Source organism: Poecilia reticulata, chromosome 13 (genome assembly GCF_904066995.2).
Source record: "Poecilia reticulata chromosome 13, P_reticulata-male-v2, whole genome shotgun sequence".
NCBI classification, from domain to species: domain Eukaryota; kingdom Metazoa; phylum Chordata; class Actinopteri; order Cyprinodontiformes; family Poeciliidae; genus Poecilia; species Poecilia reticulata.
This window is the reverse complement of record NC_088842.1, coordinates 30610443-30630494: the sequence shown is the minus strand read 5'-3', so window position 1 is coordinate 30630494 and position 20052 is coordinate 30610443. Positions and strand designations below refer to the sequence as shown.

The window sequence follows — 20052 nt, the reverse complement described above, 5'->3', positions numbered from 1 at the left end:
GGGTCCTCCGCGGTGGCTATAGGCCGGAGCGGCGCTTGGCTGCTCGGGCCGCTTGAGGCTCCGCGGAGCTTTAATTTGAATTGTTTTGCTATGCAACAGAGAACTAAACATGCAACAATCATGAAATTATTGCAGATCCTTTTGGATGTTAATTTAAAAATAAAAAGGGAGTGACAGACGAGCGATAAACGATTAATAAACAACGTGAGCGTGATCCCTTTAATGAGCCTGAAGTTGGCATCTGATTTGTAGTTCTGGGGACTTTTGTTTCGCAGATTTAGAAATATGGACTAAAAATCTTCAAGTCATCATTAAATCTGGACTGGATGATCATAAAACTAACAAGAATCCTTTAAAAATACAGTTTAGCTTGAGATTTTTGTTCTTTTGTTGGCATAAGAACAAGTAAACTCATCCATCTTGGATTTGAATATTTTACAAATGCAGATCTAAATAAAGTTTTGGTGACACTTTATTTGAAGGCGGGTGAATAAGAATGTCATAACATCTGTTATGAACATGAATAAGCCTTCATGAATATTTATGACTGTTGTCATAAAGCGTCACTCGGTAAATTATGACACTTTTAATACAAAGTTGACATTATTCAAAATGTCTTTGCTATGACAACTTGACATTAACCAGGAAATCATTACTGGTATAAATTTTTTATAAAAGTTTTACTAATTGCACTTTAAAAATTAGGTCACTTTATGTTATTAAAGGTAAAGTTTAAACAGTAATGATTTCTTGGTTAATGTCAAGTTGTCATAACAAAGACATTTTGAATAATGTCAACTTTGTATTAAAAGTGTCATAATTTACCAAATGACGCTTTATGACAACAGTCATAAATACTCATGAAGGTTTATTCATGTTCATGAAAGTGTCATGACAGTCTTATTCACCCCCCTTCAAATAAAGTGTTACCAAAGTTTCTATCTGTCTATCTAGACCAGGGGTCACCAACTCCAGTCCTCCAGGGCTACCATCCTGCAACTTTTAGATTCACCTCTGCTCCAAAATGTCTGAATTTCCTCACCAGCATTCATTCCTCTCTGCAATAGGCTGGAAATGAGCAGGTTATTTGATCCAGGTGTGTTTGAGCAAAGACGCATCTAGAAGTTGCAGGATGGTAGCCCTCGAGGACTGGAGTTGGTGACCCCTGGTCTAGACTGTCAAATTTCTATTTTTAAAATAATAAAAATAAAGCCTGGTGGCCCGCCAGGCTTATAAAACTCTACACTTGATTTCAGCCTCCTCCTGCAGGCCTGGTTCTGGTTCTGGTTCTGCTGGCACCTGGTCTTGCGGCGGCGAGCGGAACTCGCGGGTCTTGCGGGCGGTCTCCGCGGCCGACATGGTGAAGGCTCTCATCAGCTGGTTGTAGCGCACGCGCTGGTTCTTCTGGACGTCTTGAACGAAGTTGTCCGAGTAGGCAACGATGGCTTCCACTCTGTGCCGGAGCTCGCAGTCGCAGAAGTACTGCAGCAGGGTGCACATCTGGAAAGAAAAGCCAAGAGTTTCAGAAATACTGACATCAGATGTCAGTATCCACCTGAAACGAACAGGTCAGAGGTAATGAATCTATCAATCTCATAAATTAAAACAAACTCAGGGAGAGGGAAGTTATGCTGCCTGGACTTTGACAACCTTGACATGTGGATGTGGAATTCTGTGTGTTTTGGTTCAGTTAACAGAAAAGGCGACCCACACACCAACTCTGGCAGATCGTTGGTAGAGCAGGAGTTTAAATTTAGCAGCGGCGGCTAATCTAGCACAACAATCACTTAACACTAGCACAACAATCACTTAACACTAAAACAAAGAATAAACAGCTAAACATAAAACTGGATGTTCTTTGTGTGGGAAAAGTTTGCATGTTTTTGGTTGAATCCTGATACTTAAAGTGTTGCTGTTGTTGTCAGTTGCTATGGCAACGAGTCTGTGTGTAGCGTAGCCGGCACAGAGAGTGATTAAAAAAGTGGTTTTGAGTTGTTCTTTAACGTTTTTCTGAGTTATTTTCCATTTGCTGTGGCGCACTGGATATAATTACCGTATTTCCCGCACTATAAGGCACACCTGAAAACCTTCAATTTCCTCAAAAGCCGACAGTGCGCCTTATAATCCGGTTAGCACCAGGTTCTCCACCAACATGCTGTGCACAAGCGGAGAAGGGTGCCCATCGTCCGGCCACGCCCCGGCCCAGTCGCTGAAGGCTCTCCTCGCCAACCCGAGTCGGACTGTTTTGTTGACATTCCCTTTAGTGCAGCTCCATCTAGTGGATGCATAATGTAACTCCAGCCTCTACTGTAGCGTCTATTCTATGCGCCTTATAGTGCGGAAAATATGGTAATAGTACCTACATCTCCAGGTTTGGTTTAGTTAACGCTGCTGTTCTACAGGAGCAGCTTCGTCACAGTGAATGGCGAGTAGAAAAACAGATTTTTTGCCCTCCAGCGTTTTACGCGACATTTCCGGATGTAAACGATAACATTCAGGCTGTTCAATCAGAGGCGAGACTCTGATCACCTGCAGCTTGACGGACTCCGGCAGCTTCATTTGAAGTAGTCCTTCCTCCGGAGCCTCCTCTTCCTCTTTGGCTTCTGCTTCCACTGCCTCTTCCTCCTTTTCTTCCTCTGCTTTCTCTCCATCCACCTTTCCCCCTTTAGCCTCCTCTTCCTCCTTATGTCCGCCCTCCTCGCCTTCCTCCTTCGGCTCGGCCTGACCGCCCTCTTCCTCTCCTTTCTCCAGCTCTTTCAGCTCCTCTTCCTCATCACCGACCCCCTCGTCTTCAAGCTCTGCATCAACAGCTTCCTCCTCCTTCTGCTCCTCGCTCTCCCCCTCTACGGCTTCCCCCTCTTCGGCGTTCTCTCCTTCCTCCTCCTCCTCTTTGCCGCTGAAGACGTTGGGATCGATCATCTTCAGGATGTGCTTGGTGTCCTCGTCGTTGAAGATGCCTATCATGAGCAGCGTGCTGATGAGCTTCAGGATCGGGACGAAGTGGAACTCAACGCTGCCCCCTACTGGGTCGCGCATTGCCTGGCTGCCGTCCAGCACAGCTTCTGTTACCATGCTAATGGCTCTGGTTTTCAACTCCTGCAGGGAAAAAACCAAAACCATCAATTATGGATGGAAAGACTTAATTTACTGTTATCGATTTAATGGTTTATTAAATTAAAATTAGTTCCTGTTGATTATCTAAGACCTTCTTTTAGTGTTGTAGTTTGGCCGCCAGCTATGACACCACTGGTCATAGCTAAGTGAAGCCGGTTGATACAGAAATAAAGATGGCAGGGTCATACCACACCGGGAAAGAGAAATGATCCAAATGAAGTCTGGTTTTGGATGAAAAATGCACTTTGTGCGCCATATTTCTGTTTGAAACATGTATGTAGTTACATGTGAAATATAAGCTCCTTAAGTTTCACCTTCAGAGCCCTGCATTTTGATAAAAACTCGCATTTTTCAATAAGTTTTGCTGAGTTCTGATTTTTTTTGTTGTCCATATCATTCAGTATTTAACAGTTCGCAAAAAATATTTTGGTAACACTTTATTTGAAGGGGTGTGAATAAGACTGACATAACACCCGTCATGTACATGAATTAGTCTTTATGAATGTTTATTACAGTTGTCAAAGTGTCATTGGGTAAATAATGACAATTTAATGCAAAGTTGGCACTTTTAATGGACTTTCAATGCAACTTTTAGAGCAACTTTGCATTAAAAGTGTCATTATTTACTGAATGACACTTCATGACAACTGTCATAAACATTTATAAAGACTTCTTTATGTTTATGACAGGTGTCATGTCAGTCTTATTCACACCCCTTCAAATAAAGTGTTACCTATATTTTTAAAAGTTTTTTTTTTTCCAATTAGGCAATTATGAAAAAACGATAGAAAACTCAAGTGGGTGATTATCAATTAATCATTAGTCGACCGATAAAATCAATTAACTCATTAATTTGATAATTAGCTTCCTGTCATTTATCTGCTAATGCCTTCTGTTTGCTTTACCTGTAAAGGAAAAACAGGACTCAGAGTGTAAATATCTGGGTTTGTGCCGACAAAGTTGACCGAAGAGAAGTGCAGCTTTGGGCGTAAGCAGGTGGTGAGTCCGACGCCAGGCAGAGAGTGGGCCTTCTTCACGTCGGGGTAGAGCTTGATGCTGAGCGTCTCCTCCGTCATGGGGACGATAAACTCCCTGTTGGTGCCCAGGCGCGCCCGCTTAGCCGACTCCAGGTGGATGCTGATCAGCAGGTCGTAGTAGCCGCTGCGCAGAGGCCCGGGCAGGTACGTGTTCTCCGTGGCGTAGAAGAGCTGAGACTCGTCGACGTGGCTGCACAACGCGTGAGCCACTCGGTTGTTGCCAAGGGCGCAAACGGCGCAGTACAGCATGAGCGTGTGGTAGTGGAACTTCATGAGATCCAGGCGCTCCGACAGCTCCAGGACGTCAATACACCTGTGAAAGAAACAAGACAAGAAAACAACTTTAATCGAGCCGCTTGACCGTTTTTAGGAAGCATTTCTCTGTAAAACCAAAGTGAAGAATCATGTTGTTTTCACACCAGTTGATTCGGTTCGATTGGTGAACAAAGTTGTTTTGCCCTAAAATGTGCATTTTATGGAATCATAGACTTAAAACAAGCTCGTATATTTGCTAAAAAGTTACTTGTTGGTTAATTTTAGCTTATTTCAGGTGTACTAAGATATTTGTACTACAAAATATACCAAAAATAAGCAGTGTGCTAGCCAGCTGATGCTCTTATTCCAATGCAGCTCTAAACCAAGTAATTTGGCAATCTAAATTAACGTGTTTTATCGTCTTAAAGCCGTTTTTCTGACCTGTTTTCCTCTGGGATGTGCAGGGCCATCATGATGAGCGGTTCAACACACTCCACCGACCAACCCAGTCGATCGCCCACTTTGCCCACCTCCGGTTTCAGGAAGTTATTGGGCATGCGGCTCCAGATGACGGGAGTTAGCATCTGGACGTCCAGCCTGGGAGGACACTGGGGGACGGGATTCATCCGTTCGCTGCGGAACATCGCTGCTGATATCGGCATGATGTTCTGGAAGAAGAGAGACAGACTCAACATATTATGTTGCCGTTTTACAGCACAATTAAGTAACTATGCTACCTATGCTATGAAAATGCTACATATATAAAATATGACTTAAAAGAAATTTCATTTCCTGATTTAACACCTTGAAATTGGGCCTCTGTCTCTTTAAGAAGCTTCTGCTCTTTCTGAAACTCCGCCTCCAGGAAGTCATCACAACATGGCTCCTCTATTAACCTTTTAACAATGTTTGCTAATTTCTGCTGGCTAGTCTGAAGGAGCTGCTCTTTGAAACAGAAACTTGGAAACTGCAGATTAGAGGCGGAGCTTCGTCCTTGAAGGCGGAGCCTCGTCCACGAAGGCGGAGCTTCATCCACAAAGGCATTTTGAATAGCTGAGTGGTTGCCATAGAGAGTAAAGGATTTCTCAAACATGCATAAAAGAATCAGTTTTTGATGAGAGAATGATATGACTTGATGTAAAGAACAAAAAAGTTGCTTTTACATAACACTGTCCCTTTAAGAAACAACTAAGTACATTTTTATTCAGACAGGCTTTTGCTTAATGTTTGTTTTAATTGTTTTGTCTTTGTGATCCATATGAAAAGAGCCATTTACTTATTTTGAAAGATTTAATTAAACTCCTTCCTGTATTTACTTTACTTTCCAGTTTAAAATAAAACCCCTTAGTTACCATTTTAATCCAAAGGTTACCAGTTAATTTAGGTCTTGAACCTGAAAACTGTTATTTTGTTATGATTGGATATTAGATCTGATTAGCAGAGGCTGAAGTGAGTTTTTTTCTCTAACCTTGAGTTTTCCCAGCTCCAGCTGAGCCATGTTCTGATTGGTGGGTTGGATGAAGACGGCAGGAAACAGTTTGGTGTTTGGCTCCACCTGCAGGAGAAAAGTGGTAAAACCTTCTGCAAACTACCAGAGCAAACATTAGAATCCCACCCCTGTCTTACCTGGTAGAAGGTGTTGATCTCCTTTCCATTGGCCGTAAAGGTCATGAGTCCCGTTGCCAGGTCGACCAGGCAGCCAATCACCATGTCTTCCTGGCTGAAGCGAGTCTGCTGGTTGCTGACCAGGTCTCCCCCCCACACCATGTAACAGTTACTGTGCTTCATGCTGAAGGCATGAAAACACAAACACAGGAATGAAACATCTAATGGTGGGACATCAAACTCATTTCAGGCCATATTAAGATCATGAATGGTCTTAAAGGGCCGGTTGAGACAAAAGGTGTTTATAAAACCCATTAACAAACTGTTAATACCTGTGTCTGCATCTGATAAGTACTTATTATCATTAAATAATATTGAACCTATTTTGAAACTGATCAGTCCCTCCAGGATTTTGTAATTTTTTTTTTTTTTTTTGCAATCAAAATCATTTATGTGTGGAGATGATTTAGAAATATTCACAAAATATTTTAGAAATATATGATTTAACGTACAAAGTCTGAATGTACAGATGATAATTAAAATTTTAATAATTTTCAATCATATGAGAGATTTTTGATCTTATTTTCTTTTACTAATAAGGGGAAAAAACCCAAAAGATTCATCTAGGATCGCGGTTAGCAGCTGTGGGCAAACTTATGCTAACCCGCTAACGGTGGAGCTAATGTTTGGTTTAGCGCTGTAGCTACTTTTTACTAAATTAATCAACTAAATACTAATTTATTTGGATGTTTTGTAAACATTCAGTTGAGTAAAGTTCAACATCTGTGTTGGAGTTTTTGTTAACTGTAAGTTAGATGTTTATATTCATGCTTTTATTTTGAAGTGGATGAAGATTGTTAACGCAGCCGTTCCATTTCCTCTCATCACATTCTCTCTATTTTTTAAAACAAGAAACGTACAGAAACAAAGTAAAACATGGACAGTAGAAAGCAAGACATAAAAATTAATACATCTAATACATCTACATGATAACAAATCCCTCATAGTCAATTTTAAATTGCTGATGATTTGATCCAAGAAAGAAAGAAAGTGGGCCAAAATTCCCCAAAACAGAAAAATTACTGCTAAATTTGAAACATTTTTAGGTTTTAACATAATTTAGTTTCATCTTTACTGAAGTTGGATTTAAATAACTGTAAAAATGCTGTATTAGGAACTGAAAGAGGGTGTACTTTCTTTCGACATAAATGCATTTACCTGTCGTGAATGTTGCCTTTATCGTCTCCCACGGTCACTGTGACGTTGCGCACCTTGGAGAGGTCGAAGGTGGGGTCATACTGGTGGTAGTCAGGGGTGACCCAGCCGACCCACACGCAGGACGGCTCCTGACCGGCGTAGATCCTCACCGAGTAATAATACTGACAGGAGAAGAAGAAAATGTGTGAATTATTATCTCCTCCGGAGACGAGCAGCAGAGGTTGAGGTTTCCTCACAGTGGTGGTGCTGAGGATGATTTCTGGGTCGTCTCGGTCGTCCGGGACCACATCTTCCACCAATCGGGGGACGGTGGGAGGCGCAGGAGGAGGAGCGAGGGGTGTCATGGCAGCTTTCTTGGCTTTGGAGAAGAATCTGTTTTTCACAGTGGAAAAGAAGGAATGTAATGAAAAATGTAGCATAAACCCTACAGGAAAATCTTTTTGTTTAAAATGATCATGGTCCTATCAGAATGACTTTTTTTAAGGCGTCTTGTCACTTTAAATCTAAATGAGCTGCAGCTGGCCACGCCCCCAACTCAACGAGAAAATGGCTGCAAACAGATGCACAATTATACAACCGTACATCTTTGAAAAGCAGAAGTAGAGCCTTCTGCACAACCAACAAGAATGCAGCAAGTGGTTTCAGCAGCCATTGTACAGCGCAGACAGTTGACCAAACGTGCTGGAGCTCAGGGCCCCTGCTGATTTGTATGACGGAGTATCAAGGCCATACAGAGACAGAAGAAAATTAAATTTCAAGAATAAAGTCATAAAATTATGAAAATAAATTTGTAATATCACGAGAAGAAAGTCTTATGAGAATAAAGATCACAATACCACGATCCTCCAAATTTTATGACTTTATTCTCATAATATTATCGTCATATTATTTCGACTTAATGTTTGTTTGACTTTGTTCTCATAATTTTAGAACTTTATTCTTGTAACTTTAATTTTTTTTATGTTCTCAGTCGTAGATTTATCACGCCTGAGGCTTATAGATGGTTCATTTTCCATACATCCATTTTCTTGCACCCTTTTTCCCTCAGTGAGGTCGGGAGGGGTGCTGGTGCCCATCTCCAGCCAACGTTCCGGGCGAGAGGCGGGGTCACCCTGAACAGGTCGCCAGTCTGTCGCAGGGCAACACAGAGACACACAACCATGCACACACACACAGTCACACCTAGGGGCAATTTAGAGAGACCAATTAACCTGACAGTCATGTTTTTGGACTGTGGGAGGAAACCGGAGTACCCGGAGAAAACCCACCATGCACAGGGAGAACATGCAAACTCCATGCAGAAAGACCCCAGGCTAGGAATCGAACCCAGAACCTTCTTGCTGCAAGGCAACAGCTCTACCAACTGCGCCACTGTGCAGCCCCCCTCAAACGTCGCAATGTGCAATTTACTTATACTCTTCTATCATTTATTTATTACTTATTTGGCTTCTTGAAGTCCAAATTTTGTATCACAAACATGCAAATGTGAGCTGGTATGACAATAATAAAAATGTATATATATCCTTGTATCATCAAAATTAGGTCTCTGTCGCCAGTCGCCAGTCTGTCACAGGGCAACACAGAGACACACAACCACGCACACACACACTCACTCACACCTAGGGACAATTTAGACAGACCAATTAACCTGACAGTCATGTTTTTGGACTGTGGGAGGAAACCGGAGTACCCAGAGAAAACCCACCATGCACAGGGAGAACATGGAGACTCCATGCAGAAAGACAGGGGCCGGGAATTGAACTCAGAACCTTCTTGCTGCAAGGCAACAGCTCTACCAACTGCGCCACTGTGCAGCCCGGTTCATTTTCCAAAGACCAAAAATATTTACTTATTGCCAAAAATGACTGGGGGGATTTTTCAATAGAAATCAGAGTGAAAGTACAAAAACATATAAAATGTAAATTTTCTATAATAAACTTTAATCTGAAAGTGTGATAATGAAATAACTTTAAATCTTACCCTTTTTTCTTCCCCTTTTCCGACATGGTGTCCTTCTCGTTTTCTACAGAAACCTCCTTCGGCACAGACGGCTCCTTCTTCTCGTCCTCCTGTTCCTTTCGACTGGCAGACTTCTTCAAAACTTCGAACTCGGAGTCGGGCTCCACCACCACCACCTCCTCCTCGGGAATCGTGAGGGCCCGGGTGAGCGGCGTGGTGCCGGCCGGGACCTTGAAGGTCTCGTGGAACTGGACGGGCATGCTCAGTCTGAGGAACATCATGTCCGTGTTGGCGTTCTGCGAGCCAAACGTCTTGTGGGTCAGCTTCAGACAGGGGGCGCTGTCCACAGTGCCGTCCACGCGGGAGACCTGAGGGGACATGTTTTTAGTGCCAATATTGTCAGATCTGGTCGACATCAGCACTTCAAATTAATCAACACCAGTAATTACACTGAAAAACACTGGTTCACTTTCTGGTGCAAAAATCTTATTACACTTGAAATAAGACTACAAGTAACTTTTCAGCATTATATTGTTTTAACTCAATAATTCCTTAATATTTACTAAAAACTAGTTCCATTGGTTGATTATTTCAGTTATAACAAAACGTTTTTCTCATGTTACAAGTGAAATAACCTGCCAGTGGAACTAGAACTGGGTTGCTAGGTAACGGGCTGGGCTTGCCTGGCGTTGCTAGGTAACGGGCTGGGCTTGCCTGGCGTTGCTAGGTAACGGGCTGGGCTTGCCTGGCGTTGCTAGGTAACGGGCTGGGCTTGCCTGGCGTTGCTAGGTAACGGGCTGGGCTTGCCTGGCGTTGCTAGGTAACGGGCTGGGCTTGCCTGGCGTTGCTAGGTAACGGGCTGGGCTTGCCTGGCGTTGCTAGGTAACGGGCTGGGCTTGCCTGGCGTTGCTAGGTAACGGGCTGGGCTTGCCTGGCGTTGCTAGGTAACGGGCTGGGCTTGCCTGGCGTTGCTAGGTAACAGCGCAGTGGAATATTCTGCCAGTGGAATTCAAACTTTTTATTAATATTAACTAATTATTTACCTAAAACAAGCTCCTGTATCTTGCTGAAAAGTTACTTTTGTCTTATTTCAAGCGTACAAGAAATTAAACCAAAGATACTTGGTAAGATTTCATGTTTTTGCAGTGTATCGATTAGTTTTTGTTGTTTTAAATATCTTAAATGCAGACAAGCTGGTGGCGCGATCTTTCCTGTTTTATCCACAGCTTTTACTTCATTACGTTCATTTTTATTTTTTAAATAGTTATGAGGCAATGTAGGTAAATGTTAAACTGCTGCTGTGTGAATTACTCAACAGACTGTTGCTAGGTAACCACAACTTACTCCACAATTGTTGCTAGGTAACCAAAGAGTGAGTGAGTTGGACTTTACAGTCTGTTCCGGAAGAACGGTCCGTACCATCAGCTAGTTGGAAAGAAATAATTCCAGGGAAGGTTTTTATTTATTTCCTTTGTCTTTCCGTATGTCAGTGTAATTGTAAAAATAGTATTTGATTTAAAGAAAATAAGAAATAAAGGTAAAAACAGTTTAACTGCATTTTGCAAGGCTGCTTCTGAAAAGAGAAAAATCTAGTAAATGTATGTGCCGATGTAAAATAATCAAACATGAAGAAAAATAAAGTAATAAACGAGTGTTTCCCATAGTTTCGTACAGTCTGATAACACATTTAGTTAATTTAATGACAGAAGTGATTTTTATAAAAATAAAGGTATTTTCTGGTCTTGGTGAGTACGAGGTATTTTTTTAAGCGGATCGCAGTGACGGCGGCACCAATGTAGCTTAGCTAGTCCTGAGTCTTTGAGTGGATGAAGTCTTTCCTCTGCCTACATCCCCCAGAATGCTGTGCGGTTCTGGATCGCTGTTCAGTGAATGTTCTATAAAGTGACATATGTTGTTATTGAACCTAAATATTTATTAAATTCAAAGCTAAAGCTGCGCCACCTCGATGTGGTGGTGGTCCGTGGGGACGGGGACGAACTGCGGCAAACTCTTGCTGAACCACATGGTGATGTCTCGCTTCATGTTGATGGCAAACGGTTCGAATCCCTCCTGAAGGCCACAGATGGCAAAATATCTCAGGCTGCTGACGTTCTGGCCCAGATTGATCCTGCCGACCTGAGACAGGCCGAGGGCGCACACCGGGATGAAACCTGCCGGGAAAAAACACAAAAACAAAGATCAGGACTCTGCAAACAAAACGAATAAAAGACAGAACCGCGAGTTTGGAGGATGTTGATGCAGCTGGTTTGGTTTGTTGAAGCTGCCTTGGCTTTTTGATTACTGAGTGACTTGAGTGATAAAAATACAACTTCATTTGTTTAGGTTCCAACATTTAGAGGGTTTTATAAAAACTTCAGGTAAAATATCCAAAGTGTTTCAGGTCCAACTTTTAACAGTTTCAGAAGTCGAGAAGAAAGGACACAAACTATGAAGGGAAGGAAAGAAGGAAACTAAAAAAGGAAAGAACACAAAAAATAGAAAGGAATGACAGAAGATATGAAAGAAGGAAGAAAGGGCATAAAGAAAGAAAGAAGGACACAAGATGGGATGGAAGGAAAGAGGGAAAGATACAAAAAAGGAAGGAAGGGCACGAGATAGGAAGAAAAAAAGAGCAGAAGGAAGGACACAAAGAAGAAAGGACACAAAACAGGAAAGAAGGGCACAATAAAGGAAGGAAAGACACAAAAAAGAGAAGAACAGAGAATAGGAAAGAAGGAAAAAAGGAAAGAAGACAGAAAGAAGAAGGTAAAGACACAAGATGGGAGGGAGGGAAGGAAGGAAGGAAGGAAGGAAGGAAGGAAGGAAGGAAGGAAGGAAGGAAGGAAGGAAGGAAGGAAGGAAGGAAGGAAGGAAGGAAGGAAGGAAGGAAGGAAGGAAGGAAGGAAGGAAGGAAGGAAGGAAGGAAGGAAGGAAGGAAGGAAGGAAGGAAGGAAGGAAGGAAGGAAGGAAGGAAGGAAGGAGTAAATATTGAATGAAATAAGGGAACTAGAAAGGAAACAACAAAGGACAAAAGGAAAGAAGGAAGGATGAACCTCAGCAGATTTGTTTGCAGAATCAGATGTCTGTTGTTCTAGAAATGCAATTTTTAGTCTGATTCTATAATTTAGGATCTACATTCCAGAGTGAGACCTTTAAAATGTAAACAAAAACCTCCTGTAGTTTATTTATTTGTTTACTGAAAACGGCTGAGCAACATTCAGTACGAATCTGAATTAATGTTTTTCCTGATTTATAAAATCACCTTCCCCAATGTCTATGTCTTTGAAAGCCATCTCTGAGCCGGAGTCGCTGATCAGCATCTCCCCGTTGAGCGTGAACATGATGTTCATCTCGCTCAGGTCGATCATGCAGCCGACGACGTCGCCGGACTGCCACTGCCGACCGAACGGCTCGTTACCGACGTGCCAGCGCTGGGCCTGGAAAACATCAGAACCTTACGGTAACAAAACACCAGAAGATCCAGCAGCCATGTCCGGCTTTGTTACTACACTGTGGGATTTATTTATTTTTTTAAATTACTTTAATTGAACTGTGGAAATCGTAAATGCAAAAAAATAAATAAAAACCCAGGGAAAACATAAGAAAATCACCGTATATGTATAAAAGGTTCAACTCAAATCATGCAGAAAAAGATTTAACAACATATTAACGTGCATCTCCTATTTAAAAGTGACACTGATTTATAAAAAAAAGATAAAGAATATACATTTTATTCCAATTGCCTCAATGTGGTTTATTTTAGTGGACTGTACATGACTTAAAGGTGACCTATTATGCTAAATTGCACATTTTAGTTCCTCCACTTGAGTCTCAGCTGCTTCTAAAATCAGGACAAGCATATAAAAAACACATACAGTCGTTTTTATGGTAATAAGTTAAAGACTTTTAGAGTCTGGATCATTTAAAAAAGCTTCGGAATGTAAGGTAACAAATCAGCAGGCCCTGCACTGCCCGTTACCTAGCAACCCCAACGGAACTCTGCCCGTTACCTAGCAACCCCAACGGAACTCTGTCCGTCACCTAGCAACCCCAACGGAACTCTGTCCGTCACCTAGCAACCCCAACGGAACTCTGTCCGTCACCTAGCAACCCAAGCTGAGCCCCAGCAGTAGCTTATTTGGATTTAAAGTGACAAGAAACCCTAAAACTGACCAGACTAAGAACGATTTTGTGCAAAATATGTAATGAACATGTTTTGTTTAGCCCACAGACGTACAATAGCTCTCCTTTACAGTTTGATACTAGAACAATTGAATGAAACAGACCCTTACATCCTCCGTTTTATGACACTGATAATTAAACTAGACACAGACTGACCTTGTTGCCATTGAAGACGTAAGCCAGTTCATCGGCTCCAAGCTCAGTGTCGGAGCGGACGCAGGGACGGGCCCAGCCCACTCTCATCTCTCCGGTTGTTACGGCTTCGAACTCAAAGTACCACTTCCCTTGGGTGACGGCGTAGGACTTCTCCGCCCTGAAGATGCGGACCTTGTCCCCGCGCGTGTTCTCAAGGCCGTGGCCAGCTGCAGCGTCAAAGCAAACAGGTGAGACATCGAAGGAAAGTGAGAGATTCATATTGACCCCTTTACAACTACGCCCCTTAATCATTCAAGGCGCCATGTGGGACGTTTTTACGTGAGGGACGGGAGTATTGAACTGAGCGACTGAAATTGTCTTCCAAAGTTGTCTTTGCCAGTTTATTCGTGGCTTCTTCTTGTTTGAGCCGAGCTAATTTGTCTGTGAACGTAACACACGTGGTTGGGGCTTATAGACGGTGCAATTTACAGAAGTTGGAAACAGCTTCTGTAAACCGACCCGTACCTCCTCCCTCCTGACGTGTTCATCAAATTACCAACTTTGTCTGAATTCACACTGCATTATTTACGTCACTATGTCATAAATGACGTTTCCCCTTTACACCGGAGGAACCTTAGAAACATACAGAAGAAGAAATGCTAACTAGTTTTTTCCATACATGTGGCATTGTCTCCATGGTTACCAATGGTTAGACACGGTGTACCTTTCTCGTAATGAGATATTTGACATCTTTCTAATCATATTTACTTATTAAGCATATGAATGTTAGTCTTCTTACCTTGTAAAAAGTATTTGCTGCTAATCCGCGGTTACACCGGGGGCTAACAGCCGTTATCCATCGCCATTGCATGATTAAAAGTTATAAAATAAAATGACAAGTTTGGTTTCTACCCTTGTCTGTTTGTGCAGCCGACCGCACAGCCCCCTATGGCCATTTTTAAAGTGAAATCAACTAAACAGAAGCGATGTTAGGTCTGTTTTTAGACTAGTTTTATTTAAAAGAATGCACTGGTCGTTTTGACGGAGTGGGCGGAGCTTTGAAGAGCGTGACGTCACGTGATAAAGGTCAATAACAAGATGAGTCGACTTACTGCTCTCCTGATCTGGAGGCTCAATGTTGTAGCCGTAGCCGATGAGCGTGCGGACAGCGTTGTTGACGCTGTCCCGGTTGGTTTTCTTTGTTCTCTCGTCCAGCAGGTTGTACGGCACCAAACGAGGGTTTCGCTTATTTATGATATCCTACAGGTTGTAGTGCAGGAATTTCATTGTGAAACTCTTGGTCTTGGAGTGTCTGTTTGAACATTAGAGCTAAAAGATTGGAAACAGTTTCACCTGCACGATGCTGTAGGTCCATCCTTGGCGCACCCGGTCCCTCGCCCAAACATTATGGCCATTTTCTGCCAACTTCTCCACAAGCTGGTTCTGGTTCGGTGTCAGTTTGACGTGGTTGAGGTCGAGGGGTGCGGGTTTGTAGCCGTTGGTCATCACGTAGCTAACGGACAGAGAAACTCATGTTCAGGCCAACAGAACAGAATATCCAACAGCTTAGATGCAAACAGACAGTGGAGGGCACCGCTAGCTAAAATGCTAGCTCCGCTAACCCTAAAGCACTAATTATTAGCATTTGTTCTGCTAAGGCTAAAGCGCTATACCAACATAGTGTTTAGCTGACGCTAATGCTAAAGCTGAGTTCCTGTAAATCAAGGCTAAACCCCCTCCCCCATGTTTTCAGTTGCTTTTTAACTTTAATAAATGAAAAAATGTAATGTTATTGGTTTAATTACTGACTGTATCTTGTTTTCTTTTTGTGTTTTTATGACGTACAGCACTTTGAGCTGCCTCATTACTGAAATGTGCTATACAGAGATACTTGATTGATTGATTAAAATGCTAAATTCACCAACCATGTGTCAATGGCACAACATTTGGTATGACAACGTATATCGCCCTACACAGGGTCAAATCTCTTTGGAACAGACCTTTCACTCATGCTTTCAGTTTTAAAGTTGTTGAGTGTAGCTAACTCTGCTGCTAACTTTGGCTAAGTGACCATGACAGGCCAAAACAGCCAAACAAATGAGCACTTTGGAATTTACCCTGAAAACATAATTTAGGGGAAGCTAAGTGTTTTCAGAGTTAGCAAAAATGCTAAACAAAAAACTAGCTTAGTGATTAGTGCGTTAACGGATTAGCAGGATTGTGCCCACCACCGCTAACAGAGATATGGATTTGATTCTGTACGTCTTGGGGAGCTTGATCTTCTTGAGGTTTTCTTCTGCTTTCTCATCCCCCATGCCAACATGGCAACCCAAGGCCAGCAGAGTCCTGTGGGAAAACATTAATTCAGAGGAAATATGGGGTACAGAAACCGACTCGGACACAACCTGATCAGCAAACTTCAAACTCACTTGAGAGTCTCCCCTGACATCTGCAGGTTGTAGTTCTTCTCTGGTTCAGGAAGACTTTGGAAATCCACCAAACAAGGATGGAGTTTCTTGTTGTCATCCCTGAACTGTGGAGAAACTCAAAATTATGGTACAAAGGAAGAAAACTACAGCTGGGAGGAATTTATGGATGATTTTGTATGTATCCTGACTCAACTCAGGGCTTTTATAGTGATTTCACATTAAGGCAGATAAACAGGATAAAACCCGACATGTTGCTAACCGGATGTGCATGTCGGTGTTTCAGGAATTGTTTAAATACTTAAAGGTGAGTGTTTATCCGGAGCATTCAGGATAAATACAACAAAAACAAACATGCTAGTTTAGCGCTAGCGGGAGAAATGCGCCGTGGTCTTTCGCTGAGGACAAAAGAGAAATCCTTCAATAAAATCTGACACAACTTAATGTTTGTTTACATTTTATGAAAAAGAAAGTTGTGCTCAGTGTCTTTTGGATGCAGCGCCCCCACAGGCGAGGAGGGGAACAGGTTTTTCAGTTAGTTTGAATCATTTGACGCATTGCAGAGAGAAAGAGAACCAAACGAAAATGTGACAAATGTTACAACTTTGGTCCATACTGGACAGAACCTACCGGACTATCGGGTGTGAGAACCGGGTTCGGTGTGAGAACCGGGTTCTGTGTGAGAACCAGGTTCTGTGTGAGAACCGGGTTCTGTGTGAGAACCAGGTTCGTTGAGAGAACCGGGTTCGCTGTGAGAACCGGGTTCGGTGGGAGAACCGGTTCTGTGCGAGAACCGGTTTGTTGTGAGAACTGGGTTCTGTGCGAGAACCGGATGCGGTGTGAGAACCGGGTTCTGTGCGAGAACCGGGTTCTGTGTGGGAACCAGGTTCTGTGTGGGAACCAAGTTCTGTGTGAGAACCGGGTTCGTTGAGAGAACCGGGTTCGGTGTGAGAACCGGTTCTGTGCGAGAACCGGTTTGTTGTGAGAACCGGGTTCTGTGCGAGAACCGGGTTCTGTGTGGGAACCAAGTTCTGTGTAAGAACCGGGTTCGTTGAGAGAACCGGGTTCGTTGTGAGAACCGGGTTCGGTGTGAGAACCGGGTTCTGTGCGAGAACCGGTTTGTTGTGAGAACCGGGTTCTGTGCGAGAACCGGTTTGTTGTGAGAACCGGGTTCTGTGCGAGAACCGGGTTCTGTGCGAGAACCGGTTTGTTGTGAGAACCGGTTTCTGTGTGGGAACCGGTTTGTTGTGAGAACCGGGTTCTGTGCGAGAACCGGGTTCTGTGCGAGAACCGGGTTCTGTGTGAGAAACGGTTTGTTGTGAGAACCGGTTTCTGTGTGGGAACCAGGTTCTGTGTGAGAACCGTGTTCGTTGAGAGAACCGGGTTCGTTGTGAGAACCGGTTCGTTGTGAGAACCGGGTTCGGTGTGAGAACCGGTTCGTTGTGAGAACCGGGTTCGGTGTGAGAACCGGTTCGTTGTGAGAACCGGGTTCGGTGTGAGAACCGGGTTCGGTGTGAGAAACGGTTCGTTGTGAGAACCGGGTTCTGTGTGGGAACCGGGTTCGGTGTGAGAACCGGGTTCGGTGTGAGAAACGGTTCGTTGTGAGAACCGGGTTCTGTGTGGGAACCGGGTTCTGTGCGAGAACCGGGTTCGGTGTGGGAACCGGGTTCGGTGCGAGAACCGGGTTCTGTGTGAGAACCAGGTTCGTTGAGAGAACCGGGTTCGCTGTGAGAACCGGGTTCGGTGGGAGAACCGGTTCTGTGCGAGAACCGGTTTGTTGTGAGAACTGGGTTCTGTGCGAGAACCGGATGCGGTGTGAGAACCGGGTTCTGTGCGAGAACCGGGTTCTGTGTGGGAACCAGGTTCTGTGTGGGAACCAAGTTCTGTGTGAGAACCGGGTTCGTTGAGAGAACCGGGTTCGGTGTGAGAACCGGTTCTGTGCGAGAACCGGTTTGTTGTGAGAACCGGGTTCTGTGCGAGAACCGGGTTCTGTGTGGGAACCAAGTTCTGTGTGAGAACCGGGTTCGTTGAGAGAACCGGGTTCGTTGTGAGAACCGGGTTCGGTGTGAGAACCGGGTTCTGTGCGAGAACCGGTTTGTTGTGAGAACCGGGTTCTGTGCGAGAACCGGTTTGTTGTGAGAACCGGGTTCTGTGCGAGAACCGGTTTGTTGTGAGAACCGGGTTCTGTGCGAGAACCGGTTTGTTGTGAGAACCGGGTTCTGTGCGAGAACCGGGTTCTGTGCGAGAACCGGTTTGTTGTGAGAACCGGGTTCTGTGCGAGAACCGGTTTGTTGTGAGAACCGGGTTCTGTGCGAGAACCGGTTTGTTGTGAGAACCGGGTTCTGTGCGAGAACCGGTTTCTGTGTGGGAACCAGGTTCTGTGTGGGAACCGGGTTCTGTGTGGGAACCGGGTTCTGTGTGAGAACCGGGTTCGTTGTGAGAAACGGGTTCGTTGTGAGAACCGGGTTCGGTGTGAGAACCGGGTTCGTTGTGAGAAACGGTTCGTTGTGAGAACCGGGTTCTGTGTGGGACCTGGGTTCTGTGCGAGTACCGGGTTCTGTGTGGGAACCGGGTTCTGTGTGAGAACCGGTTCGGTGTGAGAACCGGGTTCGTTGTGAGAACCGGTTCGGTGTGAGAACCGGGTTCTGTGTGGGAACCGGGTTCTGTGCGAGAACCGGTTCGGTGTGAGAACTGGTTCGTTGTGGGAACCGGGTTCTGTGTGAGAACCGGGTTCTGTGCGAGAACCGGTTCGGTGTGAGAACTGGTTCGTTGTGGGAACCGGGTTCTGTGTGAGAACAGTCCTACAGAGGCTGACATCGTACTCACGCTGCCATAGGTCCAGCCCTGCTCAATGCGGGTCACGGCCCAAAGCTCGTGGATGTTCTCTGCCAGCTTCTCCCTGATGCGCTCCAGATGTGGTGGCAGCACGATCTAAGCAGGAAAACCAGCAATCAAACAACAGAAAACTGCTAGATGCAGCTGCTGCTGCTGCTGCTGCTGCTGCTGCTGCTGCTGCTGCTGCTGCGGCGTCCTGACCAAACAGCGGTACCTGCACCGTGTCCACTGGGCAGGGGGTGAAGGAGGTGTGGGTGAGGGACAGAGTGGGACCCAGGAGGTTGCGCACGCCGTCGAAGTCGTGCTTGTACTCCTTGATGGGTTCGATGCGCATCCTCTCTCTGGGCAGCAGGGCCTCGTAACACGGCGCGTAGCCGGGCGGCGGCATGAACTTAAAGTCTCCGTGTCGACCGCCGAGGAGGAACCGAACTCTGAGGTCACACAAACAGAAGAAGGCCTCGTCTTTTTGAAACTCAGACATTAATGAAGACTCTTCTAGCTTCTTTAAAACGGACAAAAAAATAAACTACCAGCAATGATTCAAAACCAACATTTCTAATTTCTGTGACCTTAAAGTAAAAGTGGGAAACATTTCTAACAAATGTTGATGTGAATTTATCTGCATCTTTTCTGAAATTTAAAATTTTTATGCATCAATATCCAACCTCAAGTTGGAAAATTAAATTTGCTCCATTTCTGTATTGTGAATGTGGGCCACATAAAATCACTCCGAAAGGCCACAAACGGCCCCCGAACCACACTTTGGACACCACTGGGTGTCACATAAAAGTCCAGTGAAATACAACAAAGTTCCAGGGTTTCCCTCTGTGCTTTATAAGCCTGGCAGGCTGCCAGGCTGAGCACCGTTTGTTTATTTTACTTTCTTTGTGATGTCTGCTTTTGTTCAGGTTTTAATCTTCCAGTTTTCAAATAACACATAATTATCAAGTTATATTTTCAAATTTCCTGTCAACTTTAAACACTTTTCCTCTCAAAAAACATGTCAGTTAATGACAGAAAATGTAAATAACCTCTGCAGTTTTCTATGTCAACTCCAGCAAAGGAGAAAAACAGGATTAAATGATGAAACATCATCACTGCACTGCCTCAAAACTTCCCCATTAAAAAGTGAATTAGTCAAGGCTAGCGTTAGCTTACAACAACACGCCTTACTGGAGAGTATCAAGACGCTTTCTGAAGACTTAAAAGAGTTTAAAAACGAGATGAAGCAAGACATAGAAAAACTCAAAGAAGATGTAAAGGCAACAATGAAGGAAGATTTCAAC

The 20052-nt window shown here is 44.0% G+C and overlaps 1 protein-coding gene across 9 annotated transcripts in view; it reads right to left on the bottom strand.

The window, feature by feature from the left end:
- Window positions 1–20052, bottom strand: part of ryr1b (ryanodine receptor 1b (skeletal)) — a 128421-nt gene that overhangs the window by 67607 nt on the left and 40762 nt on the right. For all 9 annotated transcript variants that reach the window (XM_081614644.1, XM_081614647.1, XM_081614649.1 and 6 more), the window contains 18 exons: window positions 18981–19197; window positions 18758–18862; window positions 15935–16038; window positions 15768–15851; window positions 14859–15018; window positions 14618–14765; window positions 13527–13732; window positions 12451–12625; window positions 11151–11359; window positions 9210–9556; window positions 7466–7601; window positions 7230–7390; window positions 6033–6195; window positions 5875–5961; window positions 4848–5074; window positions 4020–4464; window positions 2530–3096; window positions 1300–1500 (listed from right to left, as the gene is read on the bottom strand). In XM_081614644.1, coding sequence (XP_081470770.1) covers window positions 1300–1500; window positions 2530–3096; window positions 4020–4464; window positions 4848–5074; window positions 5875–5961; window positions 6033–6195; window positions 7230–7390; window positions 7466–7601; window positions 9210–9556; window positions 11151–11359; window positions 12451–12625; window positions 13527–13732; window positions 14618–14765; window positions 14859–15018; window positions 15768–15851; window positions 15935–16038; window positions 18758–18862; window positions 18981–19197 — 3742 coding nt within the window. The remainder of the gene's footprint in view (window positions 1–1299; window positions 1501–2529; window positions 3097–4019; window positions 4465–4847; window positions 5075–5874; window positions 5962–6032; window positions 6196–7229; window positions 7391–7465; window positions 7602–9209; window positions 9557–11150; window positions 11360–12450; window positions 12626–13526; window positions 13733–14617; window positions 14766–14858; window positions 15019–15767; window positions 15852–15934; window positions 16039–18757; window positions 18863–18980; window positions 19198–20052) is intronic.